Source organism: Vigna radiata, chromosome 4, assembly GCF_000741045.1.
Source record: "Vigna radiata var. radiata cultivar VC1973A chromosome 4, Vradiata_ver6, whole genome shotgun sequence".
In the NCBI taxonomy this organism is placed as follows: Eukaryota; Viridiplantae; Streptophyta; class Magnoliopsida; order Fabales; family Fabaceae; genus Vigna; species Vigna radiata.
Window position 1 is genome coordinate 15,835,037 of NC_028354.1, and position 25,707 is coordinate 15,860,743.

The 25,707-nt window shown below is 28.2% G+C and overlaps 2 protein-coding genes across 2 annotated transcripts; both read left to right on the forward strand.

The window, feature by feature from the left end:
• Positions 1-3,175: 3,175 nt before the first annotated feature.
• On the forward strand, positions 3,176-6,709 carry LOC106759481 (CBS domain-containing protein CBSX6). The gene is made up of 2 exons (XM_014642667.2): positions 3,176-3,968; positions 5,623-6,709. The coding sequence occupies exons 1-2, from the start codon at positions 3,628-3,630 to the stop codon at positions 6,545-6,547; spliced, it is 1,266 nt and encodes a 421-aa protein (XP_014498153.1). The 5' UTR covers positions 3,176-3,627; the 3' UTR covers positions 6,548-6,709.
• A 14,586-nt stretch (positions 6,710-21,295) lies between these two features.
• Positions 21,296-24,215, forward strand: LOC106758994 (auxin efflux carrier component 5). Its single transcript, XM_014642007.1, has 5 exons — positions 21,296-22,129; positions 22,238-22,323; positions 22,470-22,627; positions 23,799-23,875; positions 23,994-24,215. Exons 1-5 carry the CDS (start codon positions 21,303-21,305, stop codon positions 24,064-24,066), a joined length of 1,221 nt encoding a protein of 406 aa, XP_014497493.1. The 5' UTR covers positions 21,296-21,302; the 3' UTR covers positions 24,067-24,215.
• Positions 24,216-25,707: the final 1,492 nt, after the last annotated feature.

Genomic DNA, 25,707 nt, shown 5'->3' on the forward strand with positions numbered 1-25,707 from the left:
TCATTTTCCTACTTTCTCTATATTTGTTTTCTTTTAAAATTCAATAAATACACTACAAAATTTAAATTAGTTTTCAAATGAAATTAATTTTCCATACAAGTACCGGGATTAAAAACTCAAATTTATTATTGTTCAATTTTCGATAGTGATATTAAAAAAAAGTTTATGATACTATAGCATAAATAGATGGAAAATAAATGTGCTTAAAGATACTAAAGCGGAAATATATGGAAAAAAAACACGTGCATTAAATATCCTTATAATCACAATGATTAATTTTAAACTTAAGGATTAAGTTTGGATTAAACACTAGTTTAAAAATTAGGATAATGATATTTAGACAATATTTTTTTTACAATATTTAAATATTATCTACGTGTCATTCTGTGATTGGTCCAAAGTGATATTTATGATTATTATTATTAATTATGAAATAATTTTAGACCAATCACAGTATTCAAATATTGTCAAAAAAATATAGTCTAACTATGGTTATTCTAAGAATTATGTTAAAAGAGAGAAAATGAAGGGGAATAATACTATGGTTTAATCATTCTGATAGTTCCTACGGTGACTTTTTTCAATTAGGTCTCTCATTTTTTCTCTTTCTCAATTGAGTCTCTATTCTTGAAAAATTGAAACAATTAGGTCACTATGTTAGTTCCGTACTAACATCGTTAAAAAGGGTGACACGTGTTAGCTCGTGATTTTTTTTGAATTTTTTAAATATATTTTTAATTATTTATTTTCATTTTTAATTTTTTTATTTATTTTAAAAAAAATTGCCACTTGACATTGAGCCACATGGCAATGACAATGTGAGGTGGCACTGACAGTGTCACATGTCACTATCATACCACGTGTCATTAGATTTGTCTCAATTTGGTCCCTATATTTTTAATTTGTCTCAATTTGGTTCCTGTATTCTTATTTTGTCTTAATTTAGTCATATTTTTTTAAAAAACTGAACAATTTTGTTTCTCTCCAAGTTCAAACAAAATTTTATTTGTATATAAATCTTTATAAAGAAATTTATACTAATTAATTTTTTTATTAGAAAAATAAAAAAATTAAAAACTAGTATATGACACATTTTTATTTATATACTAGTAAAAAAATCATTTAACCTAACTAATATGAATGAGTAACCTATAAAAGTTAACATCTCAATAATAAATATTTTTGTGAAGGTAATCTACACAAATATAGTCTCAATACTTCCTCAACAATTCATAAAAAGTTTCCAGAGTTAAATATTTCGATTTGAAATACATCATTACTAATAATTTGCTTAACAAAAACAAATTTAAAGACAAAAATTTGGAAAATGTACATACCATATTTTATTTGGGAAGAAACAATTTTGTTTTTAATTTAAAAAAAAATTAGGACTAAATTGAGACAAAATAAAAATACAAGGACCAAATTGGAACAAAATAAAAATACAGGGACCAAATTGAAACAAACGCAATGACACGTGGTTTGACACTGCCACCTCACACTGTCATTGCTATGTGGCACAATGTCAACTTGACACGTGGCAAATTTTATTTTTAAAAGAAAAAATATTAAAAAATTAAAATAAAAAATAATTAAAAATATATTTAAAAAATTCAAAAAAATCACGAACTGACACATGTCATCCTTTTTAACGGTGTTAGTATGGAACTAACGATAGTGACCTAATTGCTTCAATTTTTCAAAAATAGGGATCCAATTGTGAAAAAGAAAAAATAAAGGACCTAATTGAAAAAAATCACCGAAAATAAAGACAATCAGAATGATTAAACGTAATACTATTTAATAGTACTGTTTTTTTTCTTCTAAATGGACTTTGTCAGTGTACTCAGTTTTTTGTGATGAATATTAAAATATTACTACCTAATGTCACATGTATAAATAATTAAAAAAAAATGCATAGTTCAAAAAAACTAACCAAATTAATTGAATTGTTTAATTTTTAAAAATTGGTAATAACTTTAAAGTTCATTTATAAAATGGTTTGAGATATAATTATATTTAATAAATGGTATTACTTGTAATTTAAAGTTTTCTTTTGTATACTATGAGTGTCACTTGTATTGATAATAACTTTATAAGTACATTTACTTGATAACGAGTAGATTTTTCTTTGATTAATTCGAAGTACATTATGTTTCTTATATTGCTTGAATTACTTTTTTTTAAGTATTTTTGAGATTTACATGCATCATTTTTTATAAACATTTACGGTAACATTAAATTTTATACTTGATTAATTAATTTTAAATAAGTAAAGTTTAAAAGTTTATAAATAGAAATTAAATATATCTTTAATTTATTATAATTTTTTGTTTCAAACTATTTCTAAATTTATGTTAACTTTTAAATATCATGGTTATTTATAGAAGAAAATTAGATTTACAAATTTTAGTATTAATAAGTAAATTATTTCTTATTAAGATTTTATTTTATTTCTTATTTTTATATGTTTTATAAGAAAAAAAATGTTACCATATATTTTCAAGACGTATTGATTATTATTTTTAACATCCTTATAACTATTATAGATTTTCTTAGCAGGTCCAATGTAAACGTCTATTCTTGTTTATTTAGGTTATTAAAAATTAGAATAATAATATTTTAATATTATCTACAAGTAATTTAAAATTATTTCACAATCAATAATAATTATAACTACTTTATATTAATAACATAATAACATATAAATGATGTTAAAATGTTGTCAAAAAATATTACGAAAGTATAGTTATCTTATAAAATATAATATCATGTTTCGAGTTTGTTATAAACCAAACTTTCTCAAACACTCTCAATTCCATCATGTAGACGAAATATGATAGTTACAACTCTGATAATCTTATCGGACAAAAGTTTAGTTATTAACAGTATTGATAAATCACAATTATTATATTATTTAAAAAGCCCAATAATAATAGTTATAAGGATAGGTGATAAATGGAAAATGTTTTTTTAACAATAATTTTTTTTTTATAATATATAATAATTTGTGATTGATTTATTTTAATTATTTTTTTAAAATAAATTTAAACAGACCAATTGCTCTTTCTTATGAAAAAGTTGTTAAGAAAAAAAAGTTGTTAACATATGCGTGTTAAATTAAGGAAAAAACTGTCAAACATGAACACTGATGCAACTTGACACATCATCTTCTGTGTGTGTGTGTTTCTCTCTCTTTCTCATTCGATAAATTGAAGGTTGTTGTGTTGTGTTTTGTGTTGTGCTGTGTCTCTCTGTCAGTCGCCAACCGCATTAAGCATCGATCCATCCTCTTCTGTCCTTTCTCCTCTGATTGTCTCCCAAAGGACCTACCCAATCAAATTCTCCGTATCATATCTTCCCTATAATCTACGACGCCTTTTTTCACTCACCGATTCAATTGAATGGGCCTTCACCTTTCACTTCTCCATCCATGCCAATGGCTAACTCCTTCTCTCACTTGATCCTCCACCGCCCCCGCATCAACGCCCTTGACCTTCTTCTCATCTTTCTTCATACCCTTTTATAGCCCACAACAAGCAGCCTTTCTCTCTTTTTGATTTTTTTTTTTAAACTTTAACAAAAATTCGATTTTTCTTCTGAATTACTACGCCCTTTTGGATTCTGATGGCGTCGGTGTTTCTGTACCACGTGGTCGGCGATCTGACGGTGGGGAAGCCGGAGCTGGTGGAGTTTTACGAGAGTGAGACGGTGGAGTCCGCGATTAGGGCGATCGGAGAGTTCCCTGAAGGGAGCATACCCATTTGGAAAAAGAGATCTCATGTGGGGATTGAGAATAGTGAGATGAAGCAGCAGAGGTTTGTTGGAATCTTTAGTTCCTTCGACATAGTTGCGTTTTTGGCTAAGAGTGAGTGTTTGGAGGATCAGGACAAGGCCTTGAAAATTCCTGTTTCTGAGGTTGTTGTTCCTAACAATTCGCTGCTCAGGGTTGTTGACCCTGCCACAAGGTCAGCACCTGTTTCAATTACTTTTAGATATGATTTGATCATAGAATTTAATTTGGCCACATGTTTATGGTAAATTACATTTTCATTCAATCACAATTACAGGTTCAATGGCATACACGACAGTCTATGAAAATTAAACACTTGTTTATATTAACTGAACCATGTTTTTACACTTGCTTTAGTGAGAATTGTTTGTGTGCGACTCTATTAGCCTCTATGTTGTGAATCTGTGGATTCATTTATTTAAGTAGCAGGGGGAATCAATGTTAAGTGCATGATGTGGCCTTGGTGATGATAAGAATGTTATGCACGTGAGCGGTTTGTGTTTTGTTTTGGAGAGAGATTGTGTTTTGTTTTGGAGAGAGGATTGTGTTTTATGTTGCTATCAGAGATCAGGTGTCTGGGAATGATTGGTGCACAATCATTTTCATCTAGGCATCTGGGGTTAGAGGATTTCATCATCAGCATCTTTGCTCCGCGATGGAATATGATTCCATCCAGTTACAAGAATTTTTACTTCCCACAATGCGAGGGAATTTTTCATTCCCAAGTAAACTGCTGGATAACTTGATTTTATATGTCAAGCAATGGGACATTAAATCCCCTTTTATCATATGCTTTGGTATCTTATACCCTTGCATCAAAGGCATCTAAGAATGGAGTATGTCTGTATTAAATGCCACATACACATATATTCTTAGTTTGACTGTCATCCGAGCTCTGTATAGATTCTTTCGTTAATGTGTTCTTGTATGGCTTTCATCTCCTCATTACAGAAGGAACATACAAAGTTTACCAGATATTTAAAATTTTGAATCCATAAATAATGTCTTTTTGCTGCTAGTTGCCAAATGCATCCAGGGGATATTATTCTCTGATATTTGCCAATTACCACCCCTTCTCCCTGTTTAAGGGTCCAATACCTAAGCTAAGCAGAATGTTTGTTTAGTATCTTTTCACCCTATTTTATGCTCGTTTGTTTTTTTTGCTTTGTGTTGATATTGATTATCCATTATTTTCTCAACAGAAATTGGAAACTTATAATATGATCCTAAATTTAGATTGCCCAAAGCCTCAAATCAGTGACTACTATTCCTTTTTAAAGGACAAAGATGAAACATTTGGTTGTAAAAAAATATAATGTCGATGTACTAAGATGAGATAACTGAAACTTTCGAAGTGATTATCTAGTCCCTTGTTTTTTGCTACTGTGTTATCAATATTCTTTCTTATTATGATAAACACAGACGCACAAAATAACAAGGAACATGTTATGGGGGTGTGTTTGTGAACCTTAAAGGTCATCATAGCTAGGTATAATAAAGCTGGTTATAAAATTTGTATTTGGTAATTGCTTAAAAACTGAAAAAGTCGCTCTGTTTGATTAGTTTGAGTTAAAACTAGTTAACAATTCTAATAAAAGGTTGGTTAGTCTAGCCAGATTATATCTGAATCAAAGGTTTGCTCATTTTGTTCCCATTTTCTCTGTATTCACCTTTTCAGAAATTCAAAGTGGTCATTGAAAATTCTGTAACATTATTTGTTTATGAAGTAGTACTTGAAAGCCAAACTTAGGCAAACGACATGTACATTGATTCAGATTTCTAATTTTTCAAAACACAGTCTTAATATTATTTTATTTCCTCTAATCAAGATTAATAGATGCACTAGACATGATGAAACAAGGTGTGAAACGTTTGCTTGTTCCGAAGAGTGTAGCATGGAAGGGCATGAGTAAGCGATTCTCAGCTATCTACTACGGCAAATGGCACAAGAATAGTGATTCACCTAGCAACAGCAGCAACAATCTACCTCCTAACATGAATTGGAGCCCCTCAACTTCCGGTACTGTTATCCGTGACAAGTACTGTTGTCTCTCTAGAGAAGATGTTCTTCGTTTCATCATTGGTTGTCTTGGAGCTCTGGCACCCCTTCCTCTCACTTCCATTTCTGCCCTTGGAGCAATCAATGCAGACTACAGCTATATCGAATCCTCCGCTCCAGCCATTGCAGCCACTAAAAAGCTTCCTCAAGATCCAAGTGCAGTTGCTGTGATAGAAAACACACCAGATGGTCAGTGTAAGATCCTTGGAGAAATCTCTGCATGCAAGTTATGGAAATGCGACTACTTAGCAGCAGCATGGGCTCTGGCGAATCTCTCGGCCGGACAGTTTGTCATGGGAGTAGAAGACAATGTTAGCTCAAGATCACTACCCGAGTTCAGTGTAGATTCACCAACAGGAAACAGTGATTTAGTTAATGGTTCGAGAAAACCAAGGAAATTCAGTAGCAGGAGTATTGGGTTCTTCAGCAATTCTCACAGTTTTGGTTCCAGGAGCATGTACAGAGGTAGGAGTGCACCTCTGACATGTAAATTCACCAGTTCACTTGCTGCAGTTTTGGCTCAGATGCTTTCCCACAGGGCAACTCATGTTTGGGTGACCGAGGACGACAACGACGATGTTTTGGTCGGTGTGGTTGGATATACTGATATTTTAGCTGCTGTAACCAAACCCCCTACAACCATGATTCCTGTTAATAGATCTACAGAGGGGTTTGGAAATGAAATTCAGTGTTGATTTTTTTTCTTTTTTGCTTTTCACTTTTTCAATCAGGACTCTTAGCAGTTTGTCTCAGTGCATTTAAGATGATGAAGATGGGTTTGGATTGTTTGTGTGTACAAGTTTTTGTGTTGATTGATGATAGCAATAAAAATAAGCCATGTTTTAATTTAGTCAAAAGCTGTTAAAGAAATTTGTTCATCCAATGATCTTGGTGTTGAACTGGTAGTTTTGTCCAATTTAAAAACGAAACTGATAAAAGGAAGAACTTTCACACCAATAAGTCATGAAAAAACATTGGTAGAATGAACTGTTAGGTTAATAATTTGAGAGATTAAACTTAATAATTGAGATTTGAACTTAGTTAACATTAACCACCGACTTTACTAACTCAAAAGCATCATAAACTAATCCGAAACGTTTGTGTTGCTAATAATATGACTAAGCAAGAGATGCATGTTTTTTTTTATTTAATTCACAACGAAAATGACAAAAAGGGCAATGATTTTTCTGGAATTATGAGGATGGTGCTGGTTACGTCTAGTCATAAACATAAAAAAGGAAAACTTAATCATTCTGGGTTGCACATGAAGACAATGATTTTTGAATTATTGTGATTGGTTTTAAATCAATAGTCAACCATGTGGGCAACATGATTGAGTTTGTAGCCAAGTTTTCAAATCTCGACCTAATCGATCTATTTGGTGCGCTTGTAACCAATAAAATAAAAATTATAATTGTTTCCATTAAAAATGCAATTATTAGAAATAAACCAATCATTCAGTAAGTGGGCCCACACTCCAAATTGGTCTTGGGGCTGATATAGTCAATGCTCCTAGTACAAAATATTTCCTTAAATTAGAGTAATTATTGGCCACAAACAATAGAGTTCTAATAATAAAAAAAATATTGCAGATTATATTTTAAAATAATTAAAACATCCTACATCAAGAATTTTTAATTTAATTGTTTTTTATATTTTATTTTTAATCTCTGAATAGTGAAACTATTTATAATTAAGAACATATCATCAATGAGATGACAAAAATTAAATTAAATTATAATTATATTGAAATTATGTGTTGTTTGTTTAATAAAGGCCCGTTGTAACTAAAAAGTGTGAGCAAGCCCAGGAAAAGAGAAACTACAAAATTGAAATCCACTAATGGAGTTTTCTCGTGGGTTTATTAAGTAACGTTTAATTTTTATGGATGTAATTATTTTTTATATTTTTAAATAATTATTGTCAAGTATTGTCGTAATTTGGTGATGACTAATACATTGGTGATTAATAATAACTATGCAATTTTAGAAAATAAAGAAATTATTAACGAAAGAAAATAAAAAATGATAACTGTATACTAATAGGTATTCTCTGTATTGCTCAAGTATTTCTCTGCATCATTAAAAATATTAATAGAATATTTATTCAATTCATAATATATTATTTTTATTTTAAAAAATATAAAAACTTCAAACTCTAGGTTAATTATCTTTTCAAAATTTACGAATGTTTTTAATAATTTTTCATTTAAGAAAAAATGAGGGTTCGAATAACAAACTTATTAATAAGTAAATTATTATTTACTTTAGAATGATGCAAAGTTGTTAATTAATAGTAAATTAAAAAGTTGTTCTAATTGTTGTGAGGCACCAAAGGTATATTAAGTGCATTCTAGCCTTTTATACTTTCTACTTTATGAGATGATGTAAGCCTCTCAAAGTTGATGCTAACAATTGAATCAATCAATATCAAACTTTATACTATTATTTTATATATATATATAGAGAGAGAAAAAGAGAGAAGAAAGAGAGAGGGAAGGAGGGAGGGAGGGAGAGAGGGAGTGAGGGAGGGAGGAAGAGAGAGAGGGGAGGGTGGGAGAGGGAGAGAGATTTTACTAGTACAAAAATCACATTTTATGACGTACAAAAATGAATTATGACGTACATAGTTTTGTATGTTATAATAAGTCTACACATTTTATAACTTAGCAAAATATGTTCAGGATATCATGAGGTAAATTTTTGCTACTTCATAAAATGTTTAGACCTGTTATAACCTACAAAATTATGTACGTCATAGTTCGTTTTTGTACGTCATAAAATATGATTTTTGTACTAGTGATTGTACTATATGAAATATATGGATCAGAATTAATACTTATTTATAGACAGTTAGCATATATTAATAGGTGAGGTTGTCTTATGCTTTACAAGTATACACTATTGATTTGATTGTTTAAATATATATTACAATAATAGTTAATTAATGAGCTTGTCAAGTCCTATAAATATATAATTGATGTCTAGGTAAAGACTTTTTTTTTCTAACTTTTATTATTCTAACAAAATAATGACAATATATCTCACTTGAACATTATGGATTACATTCTCAGAAATGATTGAATGAAAAAAAAATAACACAACAAATAGAAATACATGAGGAAAAAAAATGAATTTGTATTTTTAGTGAATGAATTAATAAATTTGTATTTTTAGTGAATGAATAATAAGTTAAAGAAAGATATAAACTTGGACAACAATCACATATTTTTTTTTTCAAAAATTAATTTATTTTCTTATGCAAAATTGTGATTTGCATGGACACACTGTCTCACTTTCAGCATTAAAATAAAAATATAAAAGACATAATAAGGAAATAGTTGAAAAAGTGACACGATTGATGGCTTTGAATGCGAGAAAGCAAGTTTTCAAAATACTCTCAGCACTAAAAACTAAAAGAAGCAGAAGAAATTCAACGAGACAAGAATATCCAACTATAAAAGTTAAAACAAATACTTAGATGCCAAAACAAAATGCAACACCTACAATTATATCAATTTCATTGCTTTCAACCATACAAAAGTATTGAATATTACTTTTTCTTAATGTTACAAATTTAACTTTAATTTTAATTGTTCTGTAATAAATTTATTAATTGTTATTTAAAAGTTTTTCATGTTTTTATGAAAAAAGTATTAATGTGTCTCTTTTTTTTTCATGGAGAGTAATACAAGATGTGATGTTTTTTTTTCATATTTTTATTTAAATTTTCTTTATAATAGATATAGTTTGTTTATGTTTAGTGAAATATAATTTTTTTATGGGTTTGATATGATTTTTCTTGTTTTTTTATTTTCTTTATATTAATAAAATTTTGTAACGATAAATAATTCATGGACTTTATTTTAAAAATTTGCATCAGTTTATTCTAATACATATTTTTTTTTTTATATTGATTGAACATCTTGTATAATTAAATTTTTAATGAAATTTGACAATGATTCAATGTTAGATAATATAATAAATTTAACAAATTTCATTAAAATAGAACTTAATTAAATATTTAGTGAAATTTGACAATGATTCAATAGATGATATAATAAATTTAACAAATTTTATTAAAATAGAGTTTAAAGTTATTTAAAAAAGTAAATTTTAAGTGATAAATTGATATTATCTTTTAATATAATGGAACTTAATTAAGATTTTTGGTGAAAAACATATGATATATAAGAAGTTTGAAGGAAGATGTTGTAAGTATAAAAAGGTTTAAATAATGTTACTGAAAGCAACAGAATTAGGATTTGATTTTGTGACCGCACGGCTAAAATTCTATTCCTTCATTCGACAAACATAATCTAACTTTCTCAATCTATTTTCTATCATTAAATTATTTTATTCTGTGACATCCTCAACATATTCGTAATTTACACCACAAATTATGCTACACGCTCCCTTCTTTCTTATCGTTCCCATCTTTCACAACATCAAAATTTTTTACTTGTAAATCATCAAGATATTACTTAACTTAAAAAAAATATACCTTTCTCTTTAAACTTCAAATTATATTAAAAAAATGTTGAAACGAAAAAAAAATCAAAGGTGAGTCACCTTCTCTACTAAAATATTTTGTTCTTTGGACTGAAAAACTATAAATCATGATATATATATATATATATATATATATATATATATATATATATATATATATATATATATATATATATATATATATATACTTAAAATGTTTGAATAAATATGAAAATTAATAAATTTATTGTTTCAAAAATTTGGATTAAAGATGTCAATTTTGTATTTTTATAATGAATTCTTTTTAAAAAAAATCATTAATAATATTTGAGTTAAAATTTTATCTCGATAATGAGTCAAATAAAACATGACACCTATATAAGAGGATTTTGGTTGTAAGTTCATATTTTAAGATGTCTTTATGTTATTTTGAATAACTAACTATTGTTGAACATTTGAAAATTCTTGAAATCAAACTCCATCTTTAAAGAGAAAATTTTCATGTAATATTAAGTAACATTGTATATCATCAACTTGATATATTGAGGTGATTTATTAATTTGTAATTTTGTGTTAAAAATGCAAGTTGTTATTTTGAACTATTATGATGAAAGACATACTATGAGATTTTCCACTTCATACACATTATAAACCTTTTTATGAAAAGTAGGAAATTTGACAAATTGGAAATCTTTATATGTAGATATCATGCTTTTGCATTCCACCTTCTTAACTTGTGTTTGTTTGGGATTATTGTATTCAAGGATAAGGAATGAATAATTTCCAGGTGATATATATGTTTGTTTTGACGAATTTAAGAGCGAGAGAAGGAGAAGATTAGCAAGATGCAAGAATTTTCAGACATCTCTTCAGCTAAGAAGATTTCGGGATAATAGAGGTGAAAATACAATTAGACTCTTGTTTATCATACTTTATTCAGGTGCACGATCTATGAATACATATTTTAACAATCCTCAAAGAAAGAGGAGCACTCCAAAAAAGGGAGTCATTCTTATACAACCTAGAACTAATTCCATGGTCAATGTAAAGGAGTTGGAATCAATTCCATTGAGAGTGTAATCTATTCCATGGATATGAAGAAAAAGTCGAAATCGATTCCAACATGCTTGGAATCGGATAAGCTTTGCGTGTAACTGATTTTGACGTTGTGTTTGTGTTTTTTAGATTGTAACAATGTTATATAAAGTTCAAGTGTCGATAGAAAGGAAAAAGAAGAAAACAAAAACAACGATAAGTTGACCACCACATTTTTGGGTTGTTTTGTTGAGCTCAACCAACGTTTATTAAGCTTGGCAAGGATGTCAATAAGTTCGACCATACATCGTTGAACTCAACAAATGGAATGGACCTCGTCTATATGTGGTTATGGAGACTTGGTGGTTATTGTGGTGACGTGTTGGTGGCTGTGAAAACTCTTTTTATGAACATGTTACGGTATAATGCAATTGTTTGAGCTCAGTCAATGTTTAGTGAGCTTGGTAAAGACATCAATAAGCTCGGTCAAACATCGTTAAGCTCTGTAAAGGATTTGTGGAGCTCAGCTAGATATGATTATGGAGAGTTGGTGGTTGTGGTGGTAAAGTGTCGATGGTTATGAAAACTACTTTTACGAACACATTATATGGAAACATGTAATTGTCCTTGATTATTTGAATGTCAGGGCTCTAGTATTCATAATTTTGGTTTTAACCGTTCAATGGGATTAAATCAAATGCATTACAAACACTAGACACACAGAGAAAATGACTTCACAATACATGCAAGAGTTAAGTAAAGATAATTAGTTTAGTTATTTAATTTATGAGTTTAGGTTTCTTTATCAAACTTATGTAACATGTATAGTAATTTGTAGTATTATGAATAAGGATGTATATTTAGTTAATTTAGTAATTTAATCATGTTTTAATACAGATAATAACTTAATTATAATGTCATCAAATAATACATTCATATTTAATACTTATAATCATTAATAATAATACATAATAATAATACTTATAATAATAATTATTAATTATTATTACTATTAATAAATAATAATATATTAATTTTTTACTATAAGAATAACTAATTCGAGCAAGCATAATCGATTCTAGCCACAACGTAACTGATTCTAGCACATAAATAAGGAATTGATTCCAAGAGTTTGATTCTAGCACATAAATAAAGAATTGATTCCAAGAGTTTAGAATAGATTTGGTGAGGCCTTGTAACCCATTCCAAGAGGTTGTAATCAATTCCAATAGGTTGCAAGCAATTCCATGATGTTCTAATCCATTCCAATACTATTTTTTTTTTTGTGTTGTTGGAGATCCATGGTTGAAAAGCAAACTAAAATTGATATTTCTGCATGTGGTGAAGTTGAGTTTGTATGATGGTGTCGATTTATATTGTACTATTTATTTATTTATTTTTTAATTTTAGTATTTCAAATAATTTTTTAAAACATTTGTAACTTAAATATCATTTTATATTACTTATAACATTAAAGATAATTTAATAATTTTTATTTTCTATCTATTAAAATATTTTTTAATCAAGCAAATTTCTCACAAACTTTAAAAAATTTTATTTTTATATTCATTCTCTATCATCACTAAATTCCTTAAAACAATACACAATTTAAAAAAAAAAGTGAGTTAAAACATCAATTGATGTTAACTTGATCCAATTATATATTCAAATAATGTTGTCAAAATGGGTTGAAACCCATGAACCGACCTGGCTCACACGGGTTAAACCCGTGGTGGGTTGGGTTGGTTCACCAACCCACCTATTTTTTTTAATTAAATCAAATTAATTAGATTAATTATTCAAAGCACACATCCTTCATAATCAAGCTCTCTGTTTTCTCACTAAAAATTTCACAAAGATCAGTGGTATTTTAGGAAGTTAATTTTGATTTACTCTTAATGTTTGAGATATGATGGAAAAATATATACAATATTTTTACAATAACACGAAAAAATAATATAAATCATCCTATATATAAAATATTTTTACAATATTTAAACATATATGATATTTTTACAATATTTAAACATCCTATATATACAATATTTTTATAATATTTAAACATCATATATATATATATATATATATATATATATATATAACACAATATTTTTACAATACTTTTAATAATTAATAACACGGGAAAATATATACAATATTTAAACATCCTATATATACAACATTTTTTACAATATATTTTTCAATATTTAAACATTTGATATATACAATATTTTTACAATACTTTTAATAATTAATAACACGGAAAAATATATACAATATTTTTACAATCACTTAACCACTTCATCAAATACTTTTCATTGTTTAATATATACAATCATAGCAATATAAAATCATATAAAATATCTTATATATAAAACAACCTGTAACTAAGATTTTTTTTTTAGTTTTTTTATGTTAATTATTTCAAAATAAACACATGTTACTTATGATAACTAAAATTCTTTAATTATTTTTATATTAATAAATACAAAATAAATACATGCTACTTAATAATTTAGATTCTTCAGTTTTTTAGTTTCTTTTATATCAATTGGTCCAATTGTTATTGTTTTAATTTGATATTAATAAATACAAAATAAATACATGCTACTTAATAATTTAGATTCTTCAGTTTTTTAGTTTCTTTTATATTAATTGGTCCAATTATTACTGTTTTAATTTGATTGATGAAAGTAACATGTTATAAAAATATCAGAAAAAGAGGGTGAAAAAAAAAAGTTAAATGAACTAATAAACTAATCCGTTTAATCCACCAACCCGTGATAGATTGGATCGGATCGGTTTACCCGTTTTAACATCTCTATATCCAAAGATGGTATATAAATGTTATCAAATAAAGTGTTTATTTTTATAAGCAAAATTACCGTCTATCTAAATCTTAAATTAATTTGTTTATCAAATATCAAAATTAGATTCTAAATCATCTTTGTATTTAGTAGAACTTAACATTTACAAATTCACCTAACTTAAACAACTTACTCCTCAATTCGATGACTTGATTGGTTAAAACTGATCTACCTTTTTTGTTATTTGATTTTTGAATTCTTTTCTCCCAGATATCAACTACAATTCAATCTTATCATTATAGTTTAAAATAAGTATTGAATTTTACACAATTCAAGAAGATACGTTCTACTCATATTTTAATTTTAATTTGATAAAATAAGTTATTTTTACTTAAACCTCGATTTAATTCAAGTTCATGATTATTTTTCCCAACAGTTAGGTTAAGTTTTCTTAAACCTTGGTCCATTTTTATTATCAAATTAAAAAACCTAATATAGTATTTTCTAATGGAACGGTGTGTTAAAATGTTTCACCTTATATTCACGTAGGACAAAACATCAAATCGTAGGAACCCTAAAAGCATAATATCACGTAATCTTCGTCTTCGTTAATGATAAATTAGAATAAAAGATGATTGTTTATTTATACTATGGTCGACATGTATACATATGGTACACACACTAACGTTTCAAGGAAAATATAATAACGATAGACATAATTTAGAATTTATTGTATCATAATTGAATTTATTCTTGATATACATATTAAAATATTCGATTCAAATAATATTCAATAAAGTTATGAATTAGTATAATAGTTAAATTTTTTATATCATGCGAAAAAAATTACTTATATAACAAGAAACTGGTTTTGATCTTATGACAAAATTTATTGGATCAACGACGGTTCTGATATTTGGAACAATATCAATCTCTTATATATTTAGAGAAATACAAGGTAGAATAAAAAGTTTAATGATAAAAAGACTGACTAGTAAAAGAAAATCAAACTTCAACATGTAATTTTATTTTTAGAGAAAGTTTATATTATTAAAATTACCGTCACTTGTAATTTATAAAGAGTGATTTTGTTTTTATATTTTAATGTTGTTTGAAAAACTTTTTCATTTTTATTTTATGCTGATAATGCTATTTTATAATGTATAAATTAATTTAGTTTTATATTTATATATTTGTTTCATTTTCTTCATATATTTGTTTTCGAGTCTTTATTTATTTATTTTAAAAAAAAACTCAATATGGTGGTTTTTTATATTAAATTAACATTAACACGGTTTGAAAGTGTCATTTGTTAAAACTCAGGTTTATCACGCTTAAAATTTGGATCATCTTTTATTTTATAACCTCTATAATTTTAACATGTGACACCATTCAAATAAAAACTCACTCCAGATTTTTAACATGTATTAGATTTATATTTGGACATGTAATACTTTTAAACGATGTTAATGTTAAGTTAAAAGAAAAATATCACATTGCGTCCTTTAAAAAAAATAGAGACTATTGAGTTGTTTTTTTAAGATTTAAATCCTTTTTTTGTCCCTAAGTTATAAGTTGGTGTTCAGTTTAGTCATCACTTTTAAAAATGTCAACTTTGGTCCTTAAGTTATAAAAAATGTATCAAATCAGTCCCAACCGTTAACGAAATCAATGAAATATGTACCAAGTTGTCATCTAGATATGGAGATTTTGCAACCTCCAAAGAGCCCAAAAGTATGAAAGAATATAAATGAGACTAATTTGATATATATTTCATTGATTTCGTTAACAACTGGGACTGATTTGATATATTTTTTATAACATAGGAACCAAAAAAGGATTTAAACCTTTTTTTAAACAAGTATTCAATTGAGTAAATTTTTCTTATTGAGTACAAATAAGGATATGGCAAAAAAATTCGTATCCACGGATTTTCGCGGATAAAATCCGCGACGGATAGTTGCTACACACGAATATGTACTACCTGCATATTGCGAGTAGTGGGTATTTTAATACCCGCTTATAAATGGATCGGGTATGAATATTATATTATCTGTGCCCGTGGATATCTGTTACTCACAAAAAGTAAAAATAAAAATTGAATTTATCTTTTATTAAGTTTAATTTAATTAAAATTAAAATTAATTTATATTTTATGAGGTTTTAATTAAAATTAGATTTTAATTTATATTATATTTTATATATATTTTTATAAATTTATTTAAATTTTATTTTAATAATTTATAAAAATATATTTTTTTAAATATTTGCATGTATCCACGGGTTTTAAAATACTCACGGATATTTTTTAAACCAGTATTCGTGCAAGTAGCGGGCGGGTAACAAGTGATTTTATTTTTGAGGTTAGGTTAGGCATTATCCGTGCCCGACCCGATCTGTTGCCATCCCTAACTACAACATAAGGGCATTGGCTTACAATTTCAGCACTAGATGTACATAGTATACTTTGTGTTATCCACAATTATCTTTTTGTTAATAAGATTTTGGGGCCTGCTACTCAATTAAGTAGGACTAACCATGTAAAAGTATTGTGTAGATGAAAAAACATTTAATTTCCAAAGTAATTCAAATAACCTGGGATCCTCTACTCTACTCCCATCTTGAAGTTTTATACATTGCCATAATTGTGTATTCTTATACTATCTCATCATTCCAAACCCACCTATCTTTCATATTTCTAATTAGCCAAATATATATTAGTTAACTCTTGCATCATGTTTGTGACTTGTTCTATCTTCCATTTAAACTATTCTCTTTTGGAAACTAACTTCCATTTTCATAAATCCTCGTTCCACCTTTCTACCTCTCCTAATGTAGTTTCCTTATGTTGAGAGTTGTTGTAGATTTTGTGTCCTTACTTTCAGTAGTTGCTACTTTAACCATTTATCCTATCAAAATTTTATATTAAGTTGTTAACACCCAATTTCGTCTGGGTAAGTCAATAATAAAAAAATATAAAAAATAAAAAATAGTAATTAATGGTGGGTAAAGAAAGGAAAGAAAAAAATTAAATAAATAAATTTCCTAAAAAAATATATAATTAGTTTAGGAGCGTTACTCCCTCCACCACTACACACTGCTCCCTACACCTCTCCAATTTTTTATAATTCCAAAAATATCCTTATTTACTTTTACCATTTATCTTTTTTAACTTTTTCTTAAAATCCTAATATTTTACTCTCTTATTCACTTAGCCGCACACACACCCCCACCCCCACACTCTTACTTTTTCTCTTCCTCTCTTATTCTCTTACTCCTCTTTCCCCAATTTTTCATCTTCCTTTTTTTCCAATTTATCATTTGTTGCTTGATTCATGGTGGGTTCGTGGTGCTATGGAGTTTGATGCTTCCTTTGTTGTTGTCTCCGATCTAGGTTAGTGATTCTATGCACCTTTGTTTTGTGTTAAATGAAGAAAAAAAGAAACGCCAAAGGCTGCAACGGATATGGGACATCTGTTGAGCGGATGTCCCCATATCCGTTGAAGCCTTTCAACGTTTTGGGTGTCTCCGTTGATCTCCCGTATTCGTTGAGGCCTTAGCGTTTCATTTTCTTGTTTTTTTAGGTTATTAATTTAATTTTATTTAAGTTGTTAATTTTTGTACATTTATTTTAATTTATTTTATTTTTACTTTTTAGTTTATTAATTTATTGATTTGTAAATTAATTTTTAGATATTTTTAAAGTTAAGTAATTATATTTTAAGTAAATTATGTATTTATAATTAAATTTTTTATTTAATGAATTAATTATTATTAATTTAATTAAAGTTAATTGATTTTGTTTTGAATTATTTTATTTTTAAAGAAGAACAGTTACAAGGAGAAGGAAAAGAAGAGGAATTTGATTTTCATGAAAGTGGTGAGGTCTGGGTGCATTCATATATTGGTGCGGACCATTAATGAAGTGGTTAAAAGTTGGAGAAAGTTAAAATTTTTAACTACCACATTTAATATTACGGAAGAGCAAAAGAGGAATGGGAAGATGGAGCGAGCACCATGTGGTGGTGGAGAGAGTAACACTCTTAATTTAGCCCAATTTGTTTGTAATCATTTTTGTTAGTCCAACAACCTAAGAGTTTTATATATATCTTCTCGTTCTCTTTACTTTTTGTACCCATGAGAGGACAAATTACTAAAAATATACATAAAGGTATGTTTTTAATATGATAATAATTTGAATCAATATTATATCAATAATTATAAACAATATTCACGAAGATAATTGATACTTTAGTATTACTATAATTTGTTGCATTAGCTTGTTAAAAAAAAAGATATAAACCTAAAAATTGGCAAAATTTCTAACAATAATTATAATCAATGTCTTAGATATTATTTGATTTGATTGATTTTTGAAGTATATTACAAATAAGACCAATTCTTTCCCCATATTATTTATTGTCAAATAATTCACAATTAAAACAAGATTACCATAATATTATCATAAGATTACCATAATATAAATACACATTCTATCCTCATAAAAAAGAGAGGACACAAATATATAGAGACACACAAAAACAACAAAGATACAGAAAAATAGAAAGAGAGGAGCAAAGTATAAAGGAAAATAAGTGTATAAAAGGGTCTCTGCCAACAACAATTACCAAAGAAGAATCATTGGAACACTAAAAGGTTAGAAGATATATGAAAAGGTAGATGTAAAGCTTGAGAGGTATGCCGGTTCCACATTTTTTTTTTCTTTTGATTTGGACATTATATTATGTCTTCATATTGTTAGCATTAGCATTTTACTTTTACACTTAACCTTGACATTTTCTTTCATGGACATTATTTTTACTACTTACAAATATCTTGGTTTAAATCACAAAAAGGTTTTTCCTCATTTCTTTTTTGGTATTGGTTTGACCCTTTGCACAGTGTCATATCTATTTTTAAATTTCTTTGAAAAAAATTAATTAAACAATTTCAAAGAATAAAAAAATATTTTCTTATTATATATATTTCATGTTCTGGATTTTGTCTTGGTATGAACCTACAACATCTTTTGATACCCTTTTTTAATATCTTCATATCTTGTTTTAAGAGTTTTTGCCTTTGTTTGTTTTCTACACTATTATCTCATGGTCTTACCCTTTTTATAAAAATAAATTATAAAATTCATAAAGGTATGAACACTCATGAGATTGTTGTTGTACAGTTAATTAAAAGTACTATTTTTAGACAGACGTGATAGGGTGCTGATACATTCTCTATGCATAACTAATTTTGAATCCAAAATTCATAGATCATGTATTATTTTATGATTTTTCATGGTTTTTCTAAAATAAATTATGATGACGACTTCTAAAAATTTCTCTCCTAAACCCTTTCTTTTATGGTTCATCATCCCGTTACAATATTAGTTGCGACCTAAATCCATCAATCTTTTCCTAGATAAATTTCTATCAAACTAATTTACATTAGAATTCTCTCCACATGTATCTCTAATGTCCCTCCACAATCACAAATTTGTCCTATCATAATTACTTTTTGTTGATTTGTTTTTACTTTTGTTAATTTGTTTCTAACATTCATATTTTGATTCTAGAACGTCTTTTCATAAACCTTGATTTTCCTTTCCTTTCTCCATTTCCACTTCCTTACCAAGGCTATGTTGAACCATTTTAGATATCCCTACCTCCTAAGCCACCTTCATTCTAAGGCTAGCAAGTTTATTCCCGCTAAAGACAAACTATATTCCCACCTTCTTGTCCCAAGCACAAGAGAAAATTTCTCTAGATTTAGCGTAGAGATGTGATAATTGATTTAATCAAATGACTCTAAGGATATATGTCTCCCTTCACCTGTCCAATATACCCTTCACTTTTGCAATCACGCCAACCCTTTATAATTGAATGGCCTAAACTTGTTGATCCCACTCCAATACAAAAACCACTTTCCACTAGATACATGGCATATATTGTGTGATGAGAATGAGTGAGTGATGCTGAAGCACAACACACCAACATTCAACTCTTATTTTATTCGTAAAATTAAGGTTCTCTGACTGAATTCAAGATTGGTATATTGGTTGGTGTTGTCACCTTCTAACAGCAAAAAATAACATCAATGATATATATATAGTATATCATTTCCAAGCAGAGAATTTAGGATGCGTGCATTATTAATGCAATCCCACTCTGTTGTGCCAAGAATAAAATACAAAGCAATGACAGTAATTAATGCAATTCCCAAAACTTCTTTCAGAGGTGGATATGGAGTAGTGGTATTAACTACTTGCACCTCATTCTTTATTCTCTGTCAAAAATCGCTGACCACAAAACCAGACAAAACAACAAAGCCAAAAGCAACCACACTTTGGCATGCACTAATTAAGCTACCTAGTTACGCTCGTGTCAGCTTTCAGGAATCCATATATATATGCATGGAATCCAATTCTCACAACACGTATCCTCCAAAATCCATGCTTTTATTCCACTCGAAATGGCAGCTTCAATTCATAGAGCTTAACTAGAAACATCTTATAAGTATGTTTTGAATCACCATATTAGTAAGTAAATTTCTATCTAACTCTCAATCTCACAAAACGAATTTATGAGATAAATTTTTAAAAACCCGTTTGTATATACTATATATATATAACTTAAATCTAATTTTTGGTCAATGGACTGAAATCTCCGGGAATAAAAGCTGAAATCAATTTTGTAGGATTGATGCATGGTAACTCATTGGAATAATATTTATACGTGTGCAGAGATAAAGAAAAAAAAGGATAACTAGTGCTGCAGAATCTCACTTATTGAGTATTAGAAACGGTATAGTTCAAGCTCCACATCATTCAGCTCATTCTGAACTCACCACTTCTAAGCTAGAAAAGCTTGGTGTTGCATAACAACTCACCTTCATAAAATAATAGAATTAGAATACAACCAAATGATGTCACTGGAATAAAGTTGATGATTTGTATGTCTACTTTTCTCCTTTCTATTCAGCTTACACTTGAATATTAAGATTTATATTTAAATGACTTCACTCTAAGAATAACATTACGGATTTGTTTATATACATAATTTTGTCCTTTGTTGTAAGTGTATGCATATAAATACTCCAAATCGGTGACTGTTTGACTCAAAATGCATTTTGGTTACACTGAAAGCAAAAACAGAAAAACCAAGTTTTGTGGAAATATTCACAGAAAGAAAAAGAGAATGATAGGGTTGGAAGATGTGTACAAAGTGATAGTGGCAGTGGTGCCACTGTATGTTGCTCTAGTGTTAGGGTATGGTTCAGTGAAGTGGTGGAAGATCTTCAGTAGGGAGCAATGTGATGCAATAAACAAGCTAGTATGTTACTTCACTTTGCCACTCTTTACATTTGAGTTCACTGCTCACATCGACCCTTTCAAAATGAACTTTTCGTTCATAGCTGCAGACACCATATCAAAGTTCATCATCATCCTGGTGCTTGCCCTCTGGGCCAAGTGCACTGCCAAGGGGAGTTTCTGCTGGTCTATAACGAGCTTCTCTTTGTGCACTCTCACCAACGCTCTTGTTGTTGGGATTCCAATGGTGAAGCCCATGTATGGAGCCCTTGGTGAGGACCTAGTAGTTCAGTCCTCCGTGGTGCAGGCCATCATATGGCTCACTTTGCTTCTCTTTGTCTTGGAGTTTCGGAGAACAGGAATTGAAGGCACCACCACCACCACCACCACCTTTAAACCTAGATCAAAAGCAATGGTTGTTGACACTAATAATTTGACAGGTGAAGGTGGTGGAAGAGGGAAAGATGTGGAGGAAAATACTGTAGCTATTGATGTTAAAGATGAGTTGCTGTTAGAAGAAACTGTTAGCAGTAGGATTCCATTTTGCAAGTTGATGAAACTTGTGTGGCTCAAACTTGTAATGAACCCAAACTCCTACGGCTGTGTCATTGGCATTTCCTGGGCCTTCATATCTAACAGGTATACTTACTCCATACCTTAAATCATAGTCTACTGCAATTTTTCCACCAATATGATCCATTAGCCGCTTTCATCAGCTTTTGTAGTATGAATTTAATATTTATACAGGTGGAATTTGGAGATGCCAAGTATGTTAGAAGGTTCTATACAGATCATGTCAAAGGCAGGGACGGGCACTGCCATGTTTAGTATGGGTGAGTGAGTTAATCACATATGCTCTTTATAAGTTTCCTTATAAACATGTACTTTTAGGTTAACTGATTAAAGTAGTTTGATAAGTGGATTGTGATGAGTGACATGGATATATAATTATATATAATATATAAGTATATGCATGCAGGTATTTTCATGGCACTTCAGGATAACTTGATTGCTTGTGGACCAAGTCTGACTGTGTTTGGTTTGGTTTTAAAGTTCATTGCGGGCCCTGCAGCCATGGCTATCGGTGCCATCGCCGTAGGATTGCACGGTGATGTCTTGAGAGTTGCTATCATTCAGGTAATGCATATACACATAAAATAGTTTCAATCAGTGGTTTTCACATTCATTCATTCAACAATTTGCAAGGGAATTGAAGTTTGAATCTAAGTAGTAAAAATGATAAAGCTGTGAATATAAAATTCTACTGATATCTGATATATTTTTTCTGATAAAACCGACATAAATGTTCTACTGATATATTTATTTCTGATAAAACCGACAACACCTGAATGTCTGATACTTACGTTAAATTATATGATTGTCGTTCATCAAACACGTATAATGTTTAATTCATTGTCAATTTCGTGCGTTTTCATGTAGTAGCAACTTAAGTGAAGTAATGAGTAGTTATTGATTTGTGACTGAGACCACCAAAACATGGTTGAATGCTGATTAATATTTTTATAATATGGAGGAAGTGTAGGACACATCATATACTGAAAGAAAATGTCATTTCTTTTATCTTTTGTTTTTATGTATGATAAAAGCTTTGTGGGTTACGTGTAAACAGAATCACTTAATCAATTTACTAGCTAAAAGCATGTTCCAATATTCGATTATTCAAAGAGAATTACCTTCTTAGAATATATATATATATATATATATATATATATATATATATATATATATATATGTGTGTGTGTGTGATTTTAAACAAAAAAAAAAAAACAAATATGTCTGTTCCATTTAGGTTACTATTAAAAACACTTCAACACTCAAGTTAGATATTAATAAGTGAACTTGATTATGAAATAAATATATGAATTCTATCAATCTTATTTATCTTTGCGTTCTATTTATAAGTTATTTCATGATCCTAGATTGACAAAGATCCAACAAAACGAATTTACCTTTAATTTTGGTATGTTATTCATAAAAACTTTCTCAACTTATAATAAGTTATTATCAATATCTTTAATCGTTCTGTTATTAATTTATTAACTGCTTATTTGTCTAATTCACTAGTCCAATAACAATATCTTGAAAGCTTATCATTCAATTATGGTTCAACATTAATCATTAAGTGCTGATCCGACATTTAATCTGTTTGATCGACATTTAATCTGTTTGACCGTCGATAGAAGGAATAGATGGAATGATTACGAATGTTAACCGCTCGGCCTATCCTCTGTACCATACAATGTATATTCCATTAATTTAATTATTTCATTGTATATATCTGGTGCAGGCTGCTGTGCCACAATCCATCACATCCTTCATTTTTGCTAAAGAGTATGGATTGCATGCAGAGGTTCTCAGCACTGCGTAAGTTTCAATTTTTTTCATATATCAATGGTTGAAAAATGAATATTGAAGATAAAATATGCAGTGTTCTTGAAGGCTTTATGATCTATTTTAACAGTTTATAGTTTGTGATTAACAGGGTGATCTTTGGCATGATTGTTTCACTTCCCATCTTAGTTGCCTACTATGCAATATTGGAGTTCATACATTGAATCAAAGATGCTTTATAAAAGGGTCCGAAAAGGATGATTCAAACTTTTTTTTTCCCTTCAGATTTAGCTTTTAATTTGTAATATTAGTCTGATTTTGATTCCTATTAGCTAGCCACTCAATTCTGTCTCATGAAATGGTAATACAAACCTTGAAATCATCCATGTTTCAGCTGCATGGTATTATTGAATACTAATATGGTGTTGATTTTAAAATTTCAAATCCAAGAAAACTGAGTCTTTATATCTATTTTCAAGATAGAGTAGAAGTTGGAAACTTTACTTCTAAAGTTTTGGAAAAGGTTAAATATGATTTTAGGTTTTAATCTTTTTATTTTAATTCCTATAAGATTTATTTACATATAATTTCTTGCCTTTAATAAAAGTAATATCTATATTATTAATATAGTCGCTTTCGTTTTTATGTATACGCATTTTTTAAATATTTATAATATTATATTAATAAATGATAATGTTATAATGTTATTAAGTTAACATATATAATGGATTTATATATTTATTAAGTTATGTTTATTGAATTTATGTATTATTATAAATAATTATTTAAATTTTAAAAATAATAATTGAAAAGGTAAATTTGAAAAAATAAAAATGTATGCAGTTATAAATATAACTATAGATAAAATACATTTTAGTTATTAAAATAAAAAAAAATATTATAAATAATATTGTGTAAATATATTTTTTATTATGAGTAATTATATAAATTTGAAAAAGTAATTACTAAAATAAGAAAAATGTTAATACTTATTTGAATTAAAAATGTAATTATTAAAATGATAAAATTGCAAATAATTTACTCTATGCAAATTAAGAGTAAACAGTAAAATGTAAATAAATACTTTTTGTACATGCCAAAAACTGATAAATAATTTGAATAAATTATATTTCCTATCGCTTTAAATCATCAAATAAGCAAATTTAGTTCATTAGTTTCAATTATTCAAGTCCCTACTTTTTTAGAATCAATCAATTTTATTTTAATATTGAATTATATCTGAAAGATAATTTTGAAAAAAAAAGAAGAGAGTGCTGTGAACTTATAAGAAACGGGGGTGGAGATTTTGAGAATGAGGCCCATAAGCCAGACTCTCCTAAGTCTTATATTTGAGCCTACAAAAAAAGTCTGTTAGAGTGTGGACATTTTCTTGTTTAGGGCACATGAAAGAAATTAACTATGTCAGCATTTTTTTTTTTAATTTAGGTTTAGTTATAATTTAATTAAAGTATTTAATATATTTAATTTAGGTTTAATGTTTTGATTCTCAAATTATATTAAATCAGAGTTAAATGATATTTAGCAATAAGTATCCTGCCCCCGTTACCCTTCTCAGTTTTTTTAATAAAAGTAATGAGCATCATGCATTTGTTTTCAATCTCACTTTCTCATGTGAAAATAGCAAATATTATGAATAGTTAAATCTAAAATGGAAAAATTTACATAAAAAAATCTAAAATTAAATTTTAAAAAAATTAGAAACCAAAATTATAAATTTTATTAGAATACGAGGAGCACAATTATAGTTAATCTCTTAATTTATGCACGCCCATCCTATACATAACCACGCATTAACTCATTTTCATAAATATCAGTGACATGAATGAAGGTAAGGTGAAACAGCT

Excerpts from the sequence above, each read along its gene's own strand:
- LOC106759481 (XM_014642667.2), top strand. The coding sequence starts at position 3,628 with ATGGCGTCGGTGTTTCTGTACCACGTGGTCGGCGATCTGACGGTGGGG. Across the intron at positions 3,969-5,622 it reads GTTGTTGACCCTGCCACAAG|ATTAATAGATGCACTAGACA; the intron begins GTCAGCACCTGT and ends CCTCTAATCAAG.
- LOC106758994 (XM_014642007.1), top strand. The coding sequence starts at position 21,303 with ATGCATTTTGGTTACACTGAAAGCAAAAACAGAAAAACCAAGTTTTGT. Across the intron at positions 22,130-22,237 it reads TGGGCCTTCATATCTAACAG|GTGGAATTTGGAGATGCCAA; the intron begins GTATACTTACTC and ends ATATTTATACAG. Across the intron at positions 22,628-23,798 it reads TGAGAGTTGCTATCATTCAG|GCTGCTGTGCCACAATCCAT; the intron begins GTAATGCATATA and ends TATCTGGTGCAG.